The sequence below is a fragment of the Vidua macroura genome, chromosome 6, assembly GCF_024509145.1.
Source record: "Vidua macroura isolate BioBank_ID:100142 chromosome 6, ASM2450914v1, whole genome shotgun sequence".
NCBI classification, from domain to species: Eukaryota; Metazoa; Chordata; class Aves; order Passeriformes; family Viduidae; genus Vidua; species Vidua macroura.
In genome coordinates, this window is record NC_071576.1 from 59,561,146 (window position 1) to 59,575,159 (window position 14,014).

At 41.8% G+C, this 14,014-nt stretch overlaps 1 protein-coding gene across 1 annotated transcript in view; it reads left to right on the top strand.

Moving 5' to 3' along the window:
• Positions 1 to 12,910, top strand: part of TEAD1 (TEA domain transcription factor 1) — a 39,994-nt gene extending 27,084 nt beyond the window's left edge. Inside the window, exons 7-9 of the mRNA XM_053980803.1 lie at positions 5,250 to 5,390; positions 6,276 to 6,428; positions 7,081 to 12,910. Coding sequence (XP_053836778.1) covers positions 5,250 to 5,390; positions 6,276 to 6,428; positions 7,081 to 7,194 — 408 coding nt within the window. The 3' untranslated portion in view covers positions 7,195 to 12,910. The remainder of the gene's footprint in view (positions 1 to 5,249; positions 5,391 to 6,275; positions 6,429 to 7,080) is intronic.
• Positions 12,911 to 14,014: the final 1,104 nt, after the last annotated feature.

Genomic DNA, 14,014 nt, shown 5'->3' on the forward strand with positions numbered 1-14,014 from the left:
TCCTTCCTTCCTTCCTTCCTTCCTTCCTTCCTTCCTTCCTTCTTCTTCTCTCTTCCTTCCTTCCTTCCTTCCTTCCTTCCTTCCTTCCTTCCTTCCTTCCTTCCTTCCTTCCTTCCTTCCTTCCTTCCTTCCTTCCTTCCTTCCTTCCTTCCTTCCTTCCTTCCTTCCTTCCTTCCTTCCTTCCTTTCCTTCCTTCCTTCCTTCCTTCCTTCCTTCCCTCCTTCCTTCCTTCCTTCCTTCCCTCCTTCCTTCCTTCCTTCCCTCCTTCCTTCCCTCCTTCCTTCCCTCCTCTCCTTCCTTCCTTCCTTCCCTCCCTCCCTCCTCCTCCCTCCCTTCTTTGTAATTTATATTGCATAATCCAGAATCTTGCAGTTTCCTCCACACACATACAGACACACACACAGCTTGACTGCCAAATGATGTGCAGCTCACAACTGGGGTCTGTAACATGAATGGCTCCAAGGCCAGCATGCAAATGTATGCAAAACAAATAAGATATGGAAGAAAGCAGACATCCATTTGCTTTTTCCCCCGCAGCCCCCTGGCACAGAGGGGAGGCCCCCTGAGCAGACTGATGCTGGGTGGCGAGCGGAAGGGGCAGCTTGGCCTGCCCATCACAAGCCCAACCATGTGGCAGACCTGGACACAATTCCTGAGCTGCACAGCAGCGTGCCAGCGGCCCAGATGCTCCCATTGGAAAAAATTGCTTCACAGTTTGGAATCCCTGCTCTCTGGTGGAGCTCTGGAGAGGAGGAGGGGAGGCACGGTGCGGGCGCATGAGTAACACACCTCCCCACAGCCGCTCTGAGCAGCTGCTCAGACCTAGATGTTGTTAATAAGTGACCTTATGTGCTTAATGCTAACTGCTGAGTGCCAGTGCAAACTGCTCTGGCCCTCCCCAAATCCCACTGTTTCCAGTAGGTGCTGTTTTCCTTCTACTCAGCAGGATGGATTTAGACTCTTCTCAGCAATTTTTGCTGGAGCTGCTTTTTTGTTAGCCAAAGCTGTTATTATTACACAAGCGCTCTACCCTCTGCCCCTGCCTGTAGCACAGAGCCTGAGAGCTCTGGGGAAAGGAATAGGAAGATGTTTTTTTTTTAATTTATTTTTACTGTTTATTTTGATTGCATCTCTTTAGGTGCAAGCTCCAGCACACTGGTAGAGATTTCTCCATTCAGCGTGTCGAACACTTGGTGCTCGTAATGTGCAATATTTCCAGTGCTACCCATTGACAAGCTGTGCTTTATTAATGAATTAATCATGCTCTTGCACTGCCAGAAATCTGAGTGCCTCTTCCCCTCCAAGTGCATTCATATAAAACTCAGTGCCCAGAAAAAAAGTCTAAATTAGAGTTTGACTCTTGAAAGTAAAGAAAAAAAAAATTTAAATTCCATTTGTGGTTTTGGGGTTTTTCCCCCTAAATTGTATTGATCTTTAAAACTCAATGACTAAATGGACTCCTGCTCATTACATGTGATCATCCCTTAATGTTTGAAATGCCATAATATTTGAACTCACACGAATATATTTGAAGCCACCGTTCAAAAAGTTATTTATCTGTATAGGCAGCAAGAGTGGTCCCAAATCTCAGTGCCTGGAGCCCAGAGCACAGCTGCCTGAGAAGCTGTACAGGAGGGAAAGCTGTTCTACAGCCCAGGAAGGTTTGCAGCCTGGGTCTGAAATGCAGAACAGCTGGAGACAGAGCTGGTGACAGCACTCCAGTGGCTGGGCTGTTGTCACCTTTTTCACAAGGATCATTGAAACAGGAAATTATAAGGAGAAGACTAATAAGATAAATTTCTGTATTTCAGTTTTGTTGTTGTTATATTTATGTAGTCCTACCTGCCGTGTAGCTCAGGCAGTGAACCTCCCTAAGTAATGTTTGCCTTTGGACAGTACCAAGCCTACTCGAACCAGAACATCCCTGTCAGCTACTCAGTTGGTTCAAAAAGACCCCAAGGGGATTTCTCCTCATCTGAGAATTATGCCAGCATTCCATGGCCATCAGGGTTACCAGCCCCTGCCTTGTTTCTCATTTTACTTTTGCTTAGCTTTAGCTTTCTGCCTTTTAATGCCCTTTTCTGCAAGATTTAATCTAGGAGAAGGCTCTTCCCCATGTAGCAACTTGTAGGCTATGACAAGGTTGTGGAAAAACTTCCCTTGGAAAAAGTAAGTAGATGGAGTTTCATTAGTCATTCACTACAAAGGATGTTTTCCAGACCTGAAATCATTCTTATAGCTCTTTGCTGAACACTTTCCAATTTTCCAACATCCCTTCTAAAATGTGGACATGAGCCCTGGAATCAATGCTGCAGTAAGGAGCTAAAGCTGAATACCAGGGCATTCATTTATAACACACCTCCTTATTCCCACATCTATAACTCTCACAGCCACATGGGTACTCATAACCATTTGGAGGAGGAAAAAAAAACAGCAAAAAATTTATTTTAATTTCATCAGTTGGAAAAATACAATTTACTTTCAGATGTATATGTTTAGACAAATCCCTTGCTATTTAAGCTATAATAATATTCTTAAGTCCTTATGACAAAATTGTTATAGTACTAAAAGAGGCTTTGGTGAAGCCTTCATTTAAGAGCATTTGCTTGCCAACTCCTATGATTTTTTAATGCTGGTGTTAGACTTTTTTGAAGAGTCCTCAGCTCTCAGCAATCTCAGCAATTAATTGAATATGAAAACTGTTTACAAAGAGAATTCTGTCCTTCCTTGAAAACACCTTTACTGTGTGCTAGACTCAAAAAAAAAAATCGAAGAGCAAACAAGTAAATAAAGATAATTCTCATCTATATGATCATCGTGGGACTTTTGCAACGGTGTTGTGATTGCATAAGAGTAAATCATGACAATTGAGTGATAGTTTCAAGTGTTCCTCAGGCCCCAGCCTGGATGTGTTGTGTACACAGAACTCCCAGCGATTTCAGCAAGGGCTGGAAGAGCTGTGGGAGTGAACAACAGGGTGACAGATGGCTGCATGTGTTACTTTTCCAGGTTAAATGTCAGCATGTAAATAGAACAATTAAGTATTTTTTCAGCGGGCTTCAAAATCAGAAGGCAAGCAGATAAAAAGTTATCCTTTTTCAACTCTCCAAACATTTGCTACTGCAGCTCAAAATGCAAGGTCTGTGCAGTTAATTTTTGACAACGTGAAATTGTGAGGGGTGGTTTAGTTAGGATTCCTAAAATATTTTGCTCATATCCGAAAGGAAAGAAAACGCTTTGCTAGTACAACTGCAATTGTGGTAGCAGCAGGAATAATTGCATTTTAAGAGATTACTTCTATTATTATTATCATTAATTGCAGCAGTGCAATTGTTTTAGGAGAAATCCCTCTCCTTCAGAAATTCCGGCAGAGCGGCGGCAGCGTGGCCGGTGGCTGCTGCAGTTCTCCATGCTTAGATGTTTGCTGTGCTTTGATTGCAGGCCAGCTGTGATGGCAAATTGCTTATTTGCTATCAGCTCCGACCAATTCCTCACAGCTGCCTGTGACAGCCCTGCTTTAGAAGCACATTAAACATTAACTGCTGACCTGGCGCAGGGCAGGTGCAAGAAACAAGGTGGAACAGCGATAGGATTTCTTCCTCTTATGCAAAATACGTGACTCTGGGGCTGTTTGTGTCACTGTGTGCAAACCTCAGGAGGCTGCTCCACTGATTAATTTACAAAGCCAGCCCCAAGTAATCTTAGACCTGTGTCTTCTCTGTACCACAGACTAGATCAGTGTGTGCTGCTATCAGAATATTGCCTCACAAGGCCGTACCACAAATAACGATTGCAGACACTAAGGAGGATTAATGAGTTGCTGCCAAGTTAGAAATTAAGTAGCAGTTACAAATGACCTGAACTGTGGTGAGTGCTCCACACTAGAATCACAGAATGGTTTGGTCATAAGGAACCTTAGAGATCATCTAAATCTAACACCTTCCACTAGACCTGGTTACTCAAAGCCCCATTCACTCTGTCCTTGAACACTTCCAGGGATGGGGCATAGGTAAGCATAAGGTTTTAAAAAAGTCTGAGGGTAAACATGAAGGTGCCTGTCAACTATTTTGTATTCCATTTCTATATTAGGAATAGAACCAAGCAGAGCTAGACTTGCAAGTGAAGCAGCTGCAGAAGTGCATTTCCCTGCTAAAATGCTCAGCTCAGCGTAACTTTCAAGTTCAGGTGATTCTTTGCTGTCATGCTGCAGTAGCTGATCAGCTATTTCCACATAAAAGGAAAACCCTGCCCACTCTCTCCCTGGGCTTCAAAGATGTCAGTAGAGCTAATGCCTGAATCAACAAATCCAGCTGTGCATATCCCTAGAGTCTGCCTGTATCCATATCAGCGTGCTTTTAAGCGGAGGGCTTTTGAAATGAGCAGAAATGGGTCCATGATGTCAAAGAGCAGAGTGGCAGAACAGCTCCAGCGCTGCTGTGGGCCCGGGGAGGGCGGATTCAGCAGGTGACCTGTGTGGTTGCTTTGTAGCCAAATTAATCCTGCTGTGCACAGGGCTTGGATAATGAATAATTGAAGGTAGAGCTGCTCCTCACTTGATCCTGCGAGTCTTGGTCTCTGACGCTACCTATCAAAGGCAGCTGGATGGTTACTGGGGCTGCAGGGAAATGCTGGGAGCCAGCAGATCTTTCCAGCAGTGTTTGCTGGTGCTGGGCACGGCTCTGTGCACACGGGAAGCCTGGGGCTTGTGTCAGACTGCTCCGTGGAGTCCAGTGTTCTGCTGAACCAATGCCATATGGCCTGGCAGAGCCTTATCAGAGAGCAATCCTGTGTTGCCCAGCTGTCTCCCTCTGCCGTGAGGATTTCATTGCTTTAAGACAAGAAAAAGAGAAAGCAAGCTGTGGCCTCTCTGGAGTGGGGTGGCTCGGCCGAATTGGAATCTGAAGGCAGATTCAATTCAGAGGGGCTGGCTCTGGAGCCAGGCTCCTCACAGATGATCATTCCTTTGCTCCGGGGATTTCACCAGCTGTCTGCCAGACAAGAACGGCACCTGTAGCCCACAGAAATACTGGGGCATCTTTTATTGTCTAAAATTTGAATAAATTGCTGATTTCCTCAGGTTTTTACTGCAACAGTTAGGCAGCTAGTTCCCTGATGGACTTTTTCCACTGTCACTGTCATCACCATTAAGCTCCCCCCGTTATTTCTGAAAAGAATGGTGAGCTAGTGACAGCTTATGCTATTCACACTGTCAAACAAAAAAAATCAAATCTTCACCTTTTTCCCCACAGGCTGACTTAAACTGCAACATCCAAGATGATACAGGAGCTTTTTATGGAGTCACCAGTCAGTATGAGAGCTCGGAAAACATGACAATCACCTGTTCCACCAAAGTCTGCTCATTTGGAAAGCAAGTAGTAGAAAAAGTAGAGGTGGGTATTGTGATGGGATATGTGCCTTTAGTCATTTCTTACCTTTCTTATGCACAGACCTGTGGGGTGTGGTCAGGCCTCTGGTTGGTTTGCTCCACAGTGATATTGCAGCTGGGGACTAAGCCCCAGACCCACATCTGTCATGTACAAAGCAGTTTTTGGGGAGGAATTTTAGCCTAGAGCTGAAGGTTGAGACTTTACAGATGTCCTGGTCATTGTTTATGTCCTTCTTAAACTAAGCATGTTTTCTGACCGTAACAAAAAAAGGTTTTAATAATTTCCATTCTTCCAAACCTAGAGAAAACCAAAAATCCTGAGAAACCACCGCCTGAGCGATTGGTAGCTGGACAGCAGAAGTCCAAGAGTCACAGCCTTACCCTCCCTCAGCAATCTAAGTCAGTCTGGTTTTTTTCCAGCTGTAGTCCTACATCTTTCTGTAGTTCATAAATTGCCTATTAAGTCATGCAGTAATATATATATGTTTGTATGTGCACACTTAAATGTAAATATATGAGCTTATTTTTGCTGTTCCCTTTGCAGACAGGTGCCTCAAAACTCCTGTAAAATCATCTTATCACAGTTTTTGGCTTAATTAACTTCTACTCAGTTTGGGACTTTATAATCCTCATCTGTGCAGTTTGCTAATTTGCAGGTTAGAGAACAAGTAGTGATTTTATAATTTTTGATAATTAAGATCCCTTGCATTTTTAGCAAGGCGTAGCACAGGCAAGGCAGGGAGTCAGCAAGGAGGTGCATGTATGTGTGTCTGAGCCACTTTCTCTTTTTCCTGTCTACCCAAAAAAAAGAGAGAGAAAAACAGATTTACCAGCCACTTTTTTTCTGCCTCTGAATTGTCACATTCTAAATGGTTTTTATTTTTTTCAGACTGAATATGCAAGGTTTGAGAATGGCCGGTTTGTGTACAGGATAAACCGCTCTCCGATGTGTGAATACATGATCAACTTCATACACAAGCTGAAGCATTTACCAGAGAAATACATGATGAACAGCGTCTTGGAAAACTTCACAATTTTATTGGTATGGACTGGCTTTTTTATTTTTCCACTTCTAAGATACTCTCAGGCTTTGTATGGCTTGCTCAGCTTGTAATGTTGGGAACCAGTTTCCAAATCCCTTAGTCATTGTTGCTTACCAAACAAACCATCCCACTAACTTCAGAATAATTCTCCTGGAACTGGGCGCTGTAGACGCTCAGGATGAAAACGCTCAGCTGGCTGTGAGTGTGAACAAACATCTTTGTTATTTTCCACAATTTTCAGCTTACTTCTCCATTTTTTCCATTCAAGTCTGGGGTTTGTAGAGAGCCTGAGGCAGTAACTTTGAACCATTGCGTTCATCTGATGTGTCCTTGCCGGGGCTCGGTTACAGTGCTGCAGATGTTAGTGGCATTAATTAGTTCTTGGGCACGGAGAACAGGCAGCAAACGCCCAACAGGTGACCTAAAGCACAGAGATTGGGCCACGTGGTGGCCTTTGAGCCAGTTTCATCCAGTGACCCAGCTTGCTTTCCCTGTTGCTCTGTGGTGTCACCTCAGCCAAGCTCTCAGAGCCACGTGCCGCCGCTGCCGGGCGATTCGGGCAGGGCCGAGGTGACACGGGTCACTTCTTGTTTCAGCCCTGCCCTTTCCAGGTGTGTGATGTTGTGTCTGCCTCTTCCTTTCCCCACACAGGTGGTAACAAACAGGGATACACAAGAAACCCTGCTCTGCATGGCTTGTGTATTCGAAGTGTCGAACAGCGAACATGGAGCACAGCATCACATCTACAGGCTTGTAAAGGACTGAGCAGTTATTTATATATACACTTCATTTCACTTCTTTATCAAAACACAGACTGTAAACCTCAACACTAAGTGGCAGTGCCTCTGGCCCAACTTTCACCCACATTTTTCTAAATCCTGTTTTAGTGAAGTCATTTTTAATGTGTTCATATATAATTGTAGCTGTGAAATTCTGGTACAGTTGTAAAAATTATTTCTAAAACTAAGTGTTCTTCAAATTTGTAAACCACAGTTCTTTGGGAAGACTGTATTTAAGAACCTAATGCCTCTGTCTGTGGAGGCCTATTTTTAATTCTGATAGAAAAATGTATGACAGAGCATTTGCCATGGGGAAAAACTGACAGCATTTATAAGAATTTATTTTGGGTTTTTTTTCCAACATGAAATACTTGTTTTACAATGCAAGTGAAATTGAAACGAATCTTTAGCTATAACTGTAAATGAGTACACAAAGTTAATAATCTTTATAGAATTATCTTTGTAACTAATTAGGGTGGAAGATATGGACGAATGTAATTCACTAAATTATTTTTTAAAATGAAACATTTTTCTGTTTGAAACCAAATGAAAAATATAGCCTTAAGAAATGCCTGATAGAAACAGACAGGTCCTAAAATTAGGCAAATTTTGTATTTTTTTCTCAACGCTAAAACTAATCTTCTAATCCATTAAACTTTCAAACAGGTATTGCAGAGAAAGAAAACATCACCCCTTACCCCTAACATATCTAGTGTATTTTAAAAGAGTATAAAGTTGTATTGTACTAATAAGAAAATTTGATTATTTAATGAAAAAGATGGCTCATTTTGCAATAAGTAGGTAAATACTGAAGATTTAGACTTGCATTATATGTAGTCTTGTGTGTGAGGTTATATTTTATATGGACAACTATGTTTTCTAATAAGTTGAGCAAAAAACTTGCAACTCTGAAGTCAAGAGATGAACGGAAACAACTGACATTGCGACAGCATCGAGTCGTTCGCAAACAGAGAGCAAAACACTGATGTGTTTGAAGGAAGAGTGTGTACACCTCTGAAAGGATCAGCAGCTTTAATATCTGTGAGACGCTAGAAAATCACAACCAACATCAGGCAAAGAAGATTGGAAAGTGGAGAATTTTTTTTTTTTTTTTTCTCCTTTTCCTCTTAATCATGGTGCTCTTACACCTCTCCCAGTTGTCTCTCCAGGTCTGACATTATCTGAAACAAACACACACCTACCACGTGGGGTCTGCTGTCCTCTTGGAAAGCGTTCGTCCAAGTGGTAGTGTTCATCCTTCTGATAAATTCAGGGAAGACTCCAGGAAGTGAAGCACAGCTGGAGATATTTTAATACTGTAAGGCTTCGGGGGTCTGCACATGTGAGAGCAGCAGTCTCACCTCTCCTGCTCAGGACAGAGGGTGTTGCTCAGCTCCTCTCCTCCTGCTGCCCCTCGTTGCCCGAGCAGAAGTTGTTTGGGCAGCAGAGGCTTCTCAGGCAAAACATTTGTCTGGAAGGCTGAGGGCTGCCTGACCAAGCACATGCCACCTTAGGGATTGGTGATGAGTTATCAGCAAAGAGGGTTCTTAGGGGAGTCTTGTGCAGTCCTGACTCAAAGGTGACGTTCAGCAGGCCCCTCCTCCCTACCCCTTATGATTCGTTCCTGTGACCAGCACAGTTCCCGTGCACAATGTAAGCGTCAAATTTACTCCCAGGCCCAGTGCTGTAAGTCTTCAAACAAGGAACTCTAATCCTTTTCTTTAAATTATATTCCTGCACAGTCCTTTCTGTTAGAATTGCCCGCTGTTGAAATGTCTGGACTAGACTAGAGCCTAGGTGAGGGAGCGGGTGAGACCAGGACCATCCCTAACACTGGTGAGGTTTCGGGTTCGAGGAGGATGCAAACATCACCCAGGGGAAGGGAGGCTGCTTCAATCCCTCAGCCTGATCCGACTGCACGAGGTGGATGGTTTGGATGGTTGCTGTGATGTCTAGCTGTTACCTGCTTGTGGATATTAGGGCTGATGATCTTTCAGTTGATACTCTGCGAAGTGAACAGAGAAACGTGTCCATGGCAAGGTCTCTTTTAACGCTCATTTTTAACACTAACAATCACATCAGGAAAAGCACTGCATTGTAACAGCCTAACGGTAGCCCTTTATTCTAAGCACTTGGTGTTACAAGTCAAAAACTACTTTTTGGTTTTTGTTCTAAAGTTGTCTTTTATTTAGGGTTTGAATTGTGGGTTTGGTGATTTTTTTTTTTTTTTTTTTTTTTTTAATAACAAGCAAACTCTTTAAGGCATATAAAGTATGTAAGTCAATTTGCAAAACCAGGTACAGGTTTTTTGTTTTTTTTTTTTTTAGTAGGATCTGGCACACTACATATGCCATAACTATAGGGTATAAACAGTCACAATGTTTATTGGTGTTCACATATGTAATGTTAGGGAAACTACTTCCATCGTCTTTTCTTTACAATTCTGTAAATGATCCATACCCTGTATATGTTAATTCTAAAAAGCCTTAATCCTTCAACTGTTGAGTGTGGGGTGTGTAGTCCAACAGGCTGCCTGTAAACTGTGAGCTCTTTTGTAAGCTGGAAGTACTTATCTTGTTACTGTTACTTTTTTGTAGGAACCTTTTAATTGAGAGCTGCCAAAGCATTACAATATGCAGTGCCTTAGCATTATATTAGAAGTACCTTTTAGCCTCTTAAGATTAAATTTTATACATTGTTTTCTTAATTGGTTCCATTTTTAAAGTACCCGTGTTTTTCCCTGCAGAAACGCTCTTTGACTGCTTGGTCTAAACCAGCTGCCTGTACAAGTCAGTCCCATTGCAGTGAGATGCCTATACCAAAAGGAAAGGTTACAGATCCCTAGTTCTCCGTGAAAAGTGAATTGTATTAATGAATGCTGCCTTTTTCAATTTCATGACCAAATAATTAATTGTGACTCTTCTGCACTCTAGCATGAAAGTGCCTTTGGTTTGAAATTCCAGCTTAGAAAAGTGCTGCCATAATAATGACAATTTGTAGAGAGACCAAAAATATTTAGTTATCACCGTAATGCCTTTGGTTTATTGGAATAAGTTGAATCTACAGGCCTCCATTCACAAAAGAGCACCATTCATAGCAAAGGGACTTTGCTAATGATCAGCCTGCTGAAGAAAAATCTACTGTTTGCCATTTCTGACAGCATTGCAAACCAGCAACTGATTCGTCTGTGATATAAAAATGAAAATATTCCCATTTGTATTCTCTTCATCCAGTCACGCATCTGCATAATGAGAGATCCATATCCTACAGAATTTCAGTGGACAAGCATGGCTTCATCAATCTCCTCTAATAGTATTTTGGTATCTGTGGAGATTCTTTGCTTAGACAGAAGATTTTGTTTACAAAGTTGTGCATGCTGAAGGTCAGATGCATAGAACAAGAGGAGCACGGAGAACTGAGCATAGCGAGGGTAAATGCAACCGTGTGGGTTTAAGCATTGAAGTGTTGAGTGTGAGCACTGTGGATGAAGGTGCTGCTGGGGAAACTCTGGCCAGCACAACTCAAAACACAGGGTTGTTTTGTTTTCCTCCCAGTTGATGTCTTGGGGAGAAAAAAAAAAAACCTAAAACTAGCTCCTTTTAATAATGTGTCTGGTTTTGATACCTTCTGTGAACGGGGGCCATACTCTCCACCACAACTGAAATCAATGGGAAGAGGAGCAACATTTTAGAAAGAACAAATATCAGCAAAACCAAAAGCTGTCAGAGGGATTATATAGTTGTGAATACAATGTTAACTTGATTTTTAAAGTATTTGATGAAAACTAAGAGTAACTTTTTATATAGAGAAATATTGTGACACTGTGTGGTAAATATTGTGATAATTCAGATTCCCTTTCTCTAAAATATTATTTTTGTTATTCCTTCAAGGTCTAAATCTCACTTACCTCTATAAGACAAGTAATCCTGTTGAACTCGATGAGACTGAGGTAGGGCAAAGACACTTTTGGCCCGCAAGCAGAACATACTTTTTCAGTTATTGCCAAACATTTTGGCTGTACTAGTCAATGCTTGTGACAAGCTATACCTCTGTCTCGTTCAAACAAGCATAATGGTACCATTTGGGGCTGTTAAAAATTACTACTAACAAATGTAGTTTTACTTACTTGAATTCCAAACTGGTTTTGTTTAGGTACTGCACCACTATTTTGAAGGAATCGCAGATCCAATGCCTGTTTCTCTCTTTCCCTCTCCACCACAGCTACAGCTCAGCTTGGCAGTGGCTTGTCCCGTGGGGCCCCCAGGGGATGGGCTATTGGGAATAATGAAGGGTGTACATTAATGTTGAATGTAAGTAACTGGCCAGTCCAAGGCAGATACGACATTTGATGTGCTAATCCATATCTATTTATTTTTCCACTGCGAGTCCCGGGGCGTGCCTGCTGCCTGAAGCAGTGCCCCTGGGAGTTTCCTGGAGCCCTCAGTCAGTCACACTGAGAGCCCTGATGTTGTCCCCCCTTTTCCTTTTCCCATGAGGATACAGGTGCCCGGGCACAGGCAGATGTGAGGAGTAGAGCCCGGCTTTGTCCTTTGCTCAGGATGATCTCCTTTCCCCCTCTTATCTTTCATAACCAGATGTTTAGCCCCCCCCAAGAAAGATTGAGGCTGGATAAGTCAAAGTACAAGAAACAGTCTGGACATCTTCATCTTTTAACTTTTCAGGTCATTCTTGCTGAGATCATGTAATTAGTTTTAGTGTGTAAATTAAATCTTAAATGCACTCAGTTGACTAAAAGGAGATGGATCCCTGTTACCTCCTTACAGAATATGTGTTTTTGTTTTTGTTTTGTTTTGTTTTATGGGCCTCTGATTCAGGCTCATGACTGCAGACAAAAAATACAATATGTGCCTGAAAAAAAAAAAAAAGACAAAAGAATTTTATAACATTGAAAACCTGAATAGCCTTTAATTCTTCAGTACATTTTATGTAAAACAGGTTGGGTTTTTGTTTTGTTTTGGGGTTTTTTTGCCATGTGCATTTGTTCACATTTGTAAATGACTTAATGGAATTCTCACTTTATGTTTATTTGTGTAATGTGTATAAAATGGGTTTGTGACTTAAGCATATTCATATATGGTCAGTGGTTACTTTAATATTGTACTGCTGCTGGTAACTTTTGATGTAGAACTTGCCTTTTGATGATAAAGTACCTCTAGGTTAGACAGTGAGGGAAGGCTCTTGGAAAAAACTGAATGTTCTCCAATGTTTTCTTAACATATTTGCAGAAGCTTTCAAAAGGAGTTTCAGTCAAACCTCTTGGCAGTACAGTATTCTTGTATTTGTTATTGTCTGTGTGTAGGTACTGGTACCTTTTTTTTTTTTTGTTTAAAATGTTTTAAGTGTTGGCTTTAAAGTGAATTTATCTTTAGTATGATAGTAATATGAAAATTATAGGTTTTGTGTGCAGAGAATTTTTTTATAAAGTGCTTTGTAAAAAAAAAAAAAAATGTATTCTAGCTTTCGCGGTACATATGTGTGATAACTTTAATATCCATGACAGTTAAGTGCAATTATTTCATCACTCTAAAAATGCTATTTTTGTGTCGGTTACTGCAGGTGTTTTCATGTCTTTGCAAAGTGACACATTTTGATGCCTTCTTGATAAAGTGGTAGAATTTTTGTAGCTTTCTAGAAACTTTGTATTCATACAGTATCAATTGAAAATAAAGAAAATGAAAGTGTTTTGTGCATTTGTCGTAATCTCTTACCTCAATCTCTTCTTAACGTTGGATGTAGCTTTCAAAACCCTTTTCCAAAATAGCACAAGGCCAGACTTGCAGAAATGCCTTCCTCAAGGTGCAAGGGAGATCCAGCAGGATCTGCAGAAGCCTGGAGGGCTGGCACTCGAGGCTGGCACATCTGGAAGCAGCGTTCAATGAAGAGTCCATCATCCTAATTCTTGCCTGTGTGTCTTCCTAAAGAAATGGTGGTGGATTTTTGTGAAACACCATTTAAACCACCCCATTACAATGGGTGGGAAAAGCCACCCACCCATCTCTCTAAACTCCAGAAGCAGGAAGTACCTGTTCAAAATGTTACAGAATAAATGGTACAAGTACATCATTAACTGAGCAACTAGAACTGACTGAGGAGCTCGGGAGTTATCTGAGGTTGTTTCTTCCAGGACACTGAGCTCTGGAGGAAATGAGGTCCTAAAAATGTGCCACGTTTTCAAGAGACTCGCTACTTATTTTGCTTAAACCACCTGCCCCTCAGCTGACAGCTGTACCTGGTATGATGAGAGCATGAAACAGGATTAATTTGCCTCCTGCATGCACAAAGTGAAACCACCTAGCTAGGGAAAAAAAGAAAAAAAGAATAAGAGGGATATCCTGGATCAAATGAAATCAATGGGGAAAAGACCAGGACTTGGTAGAGGGAAAAAAAGTACATCTGGCTCATCTTCTGCTTCTGTGGGGGAGCAGAATTTATTTTTTCAATAAACCACATGCCCCTCCCACACTCCCCAATTCTCCTTTGGGTGGCAGATGTTCCACTGCTCTTTTTAAAATGTCAGCAGAGCACCCCCCGTGTGCAAGATGAATGGGGTTAGAACAAGGCACAGATACGGTCTGCTCTGACCCTGTTTTCTCTTCTTTGTTCCCATTAAGTATATGGCTTCAGCCCTTTGAAGTGTGTTAGCTGCTTCAGAAGCAACCTGCTTCTTAATTAAGGTTCTGCTTCTTAATTAATTTAGGTTGAACCCGTAAATCTCCACCTTTGGGAAGATGTCAGGCAGCATTTCGGGCTGGGTGTCCCCATGTAGTGTCACCATCAGTGTATTG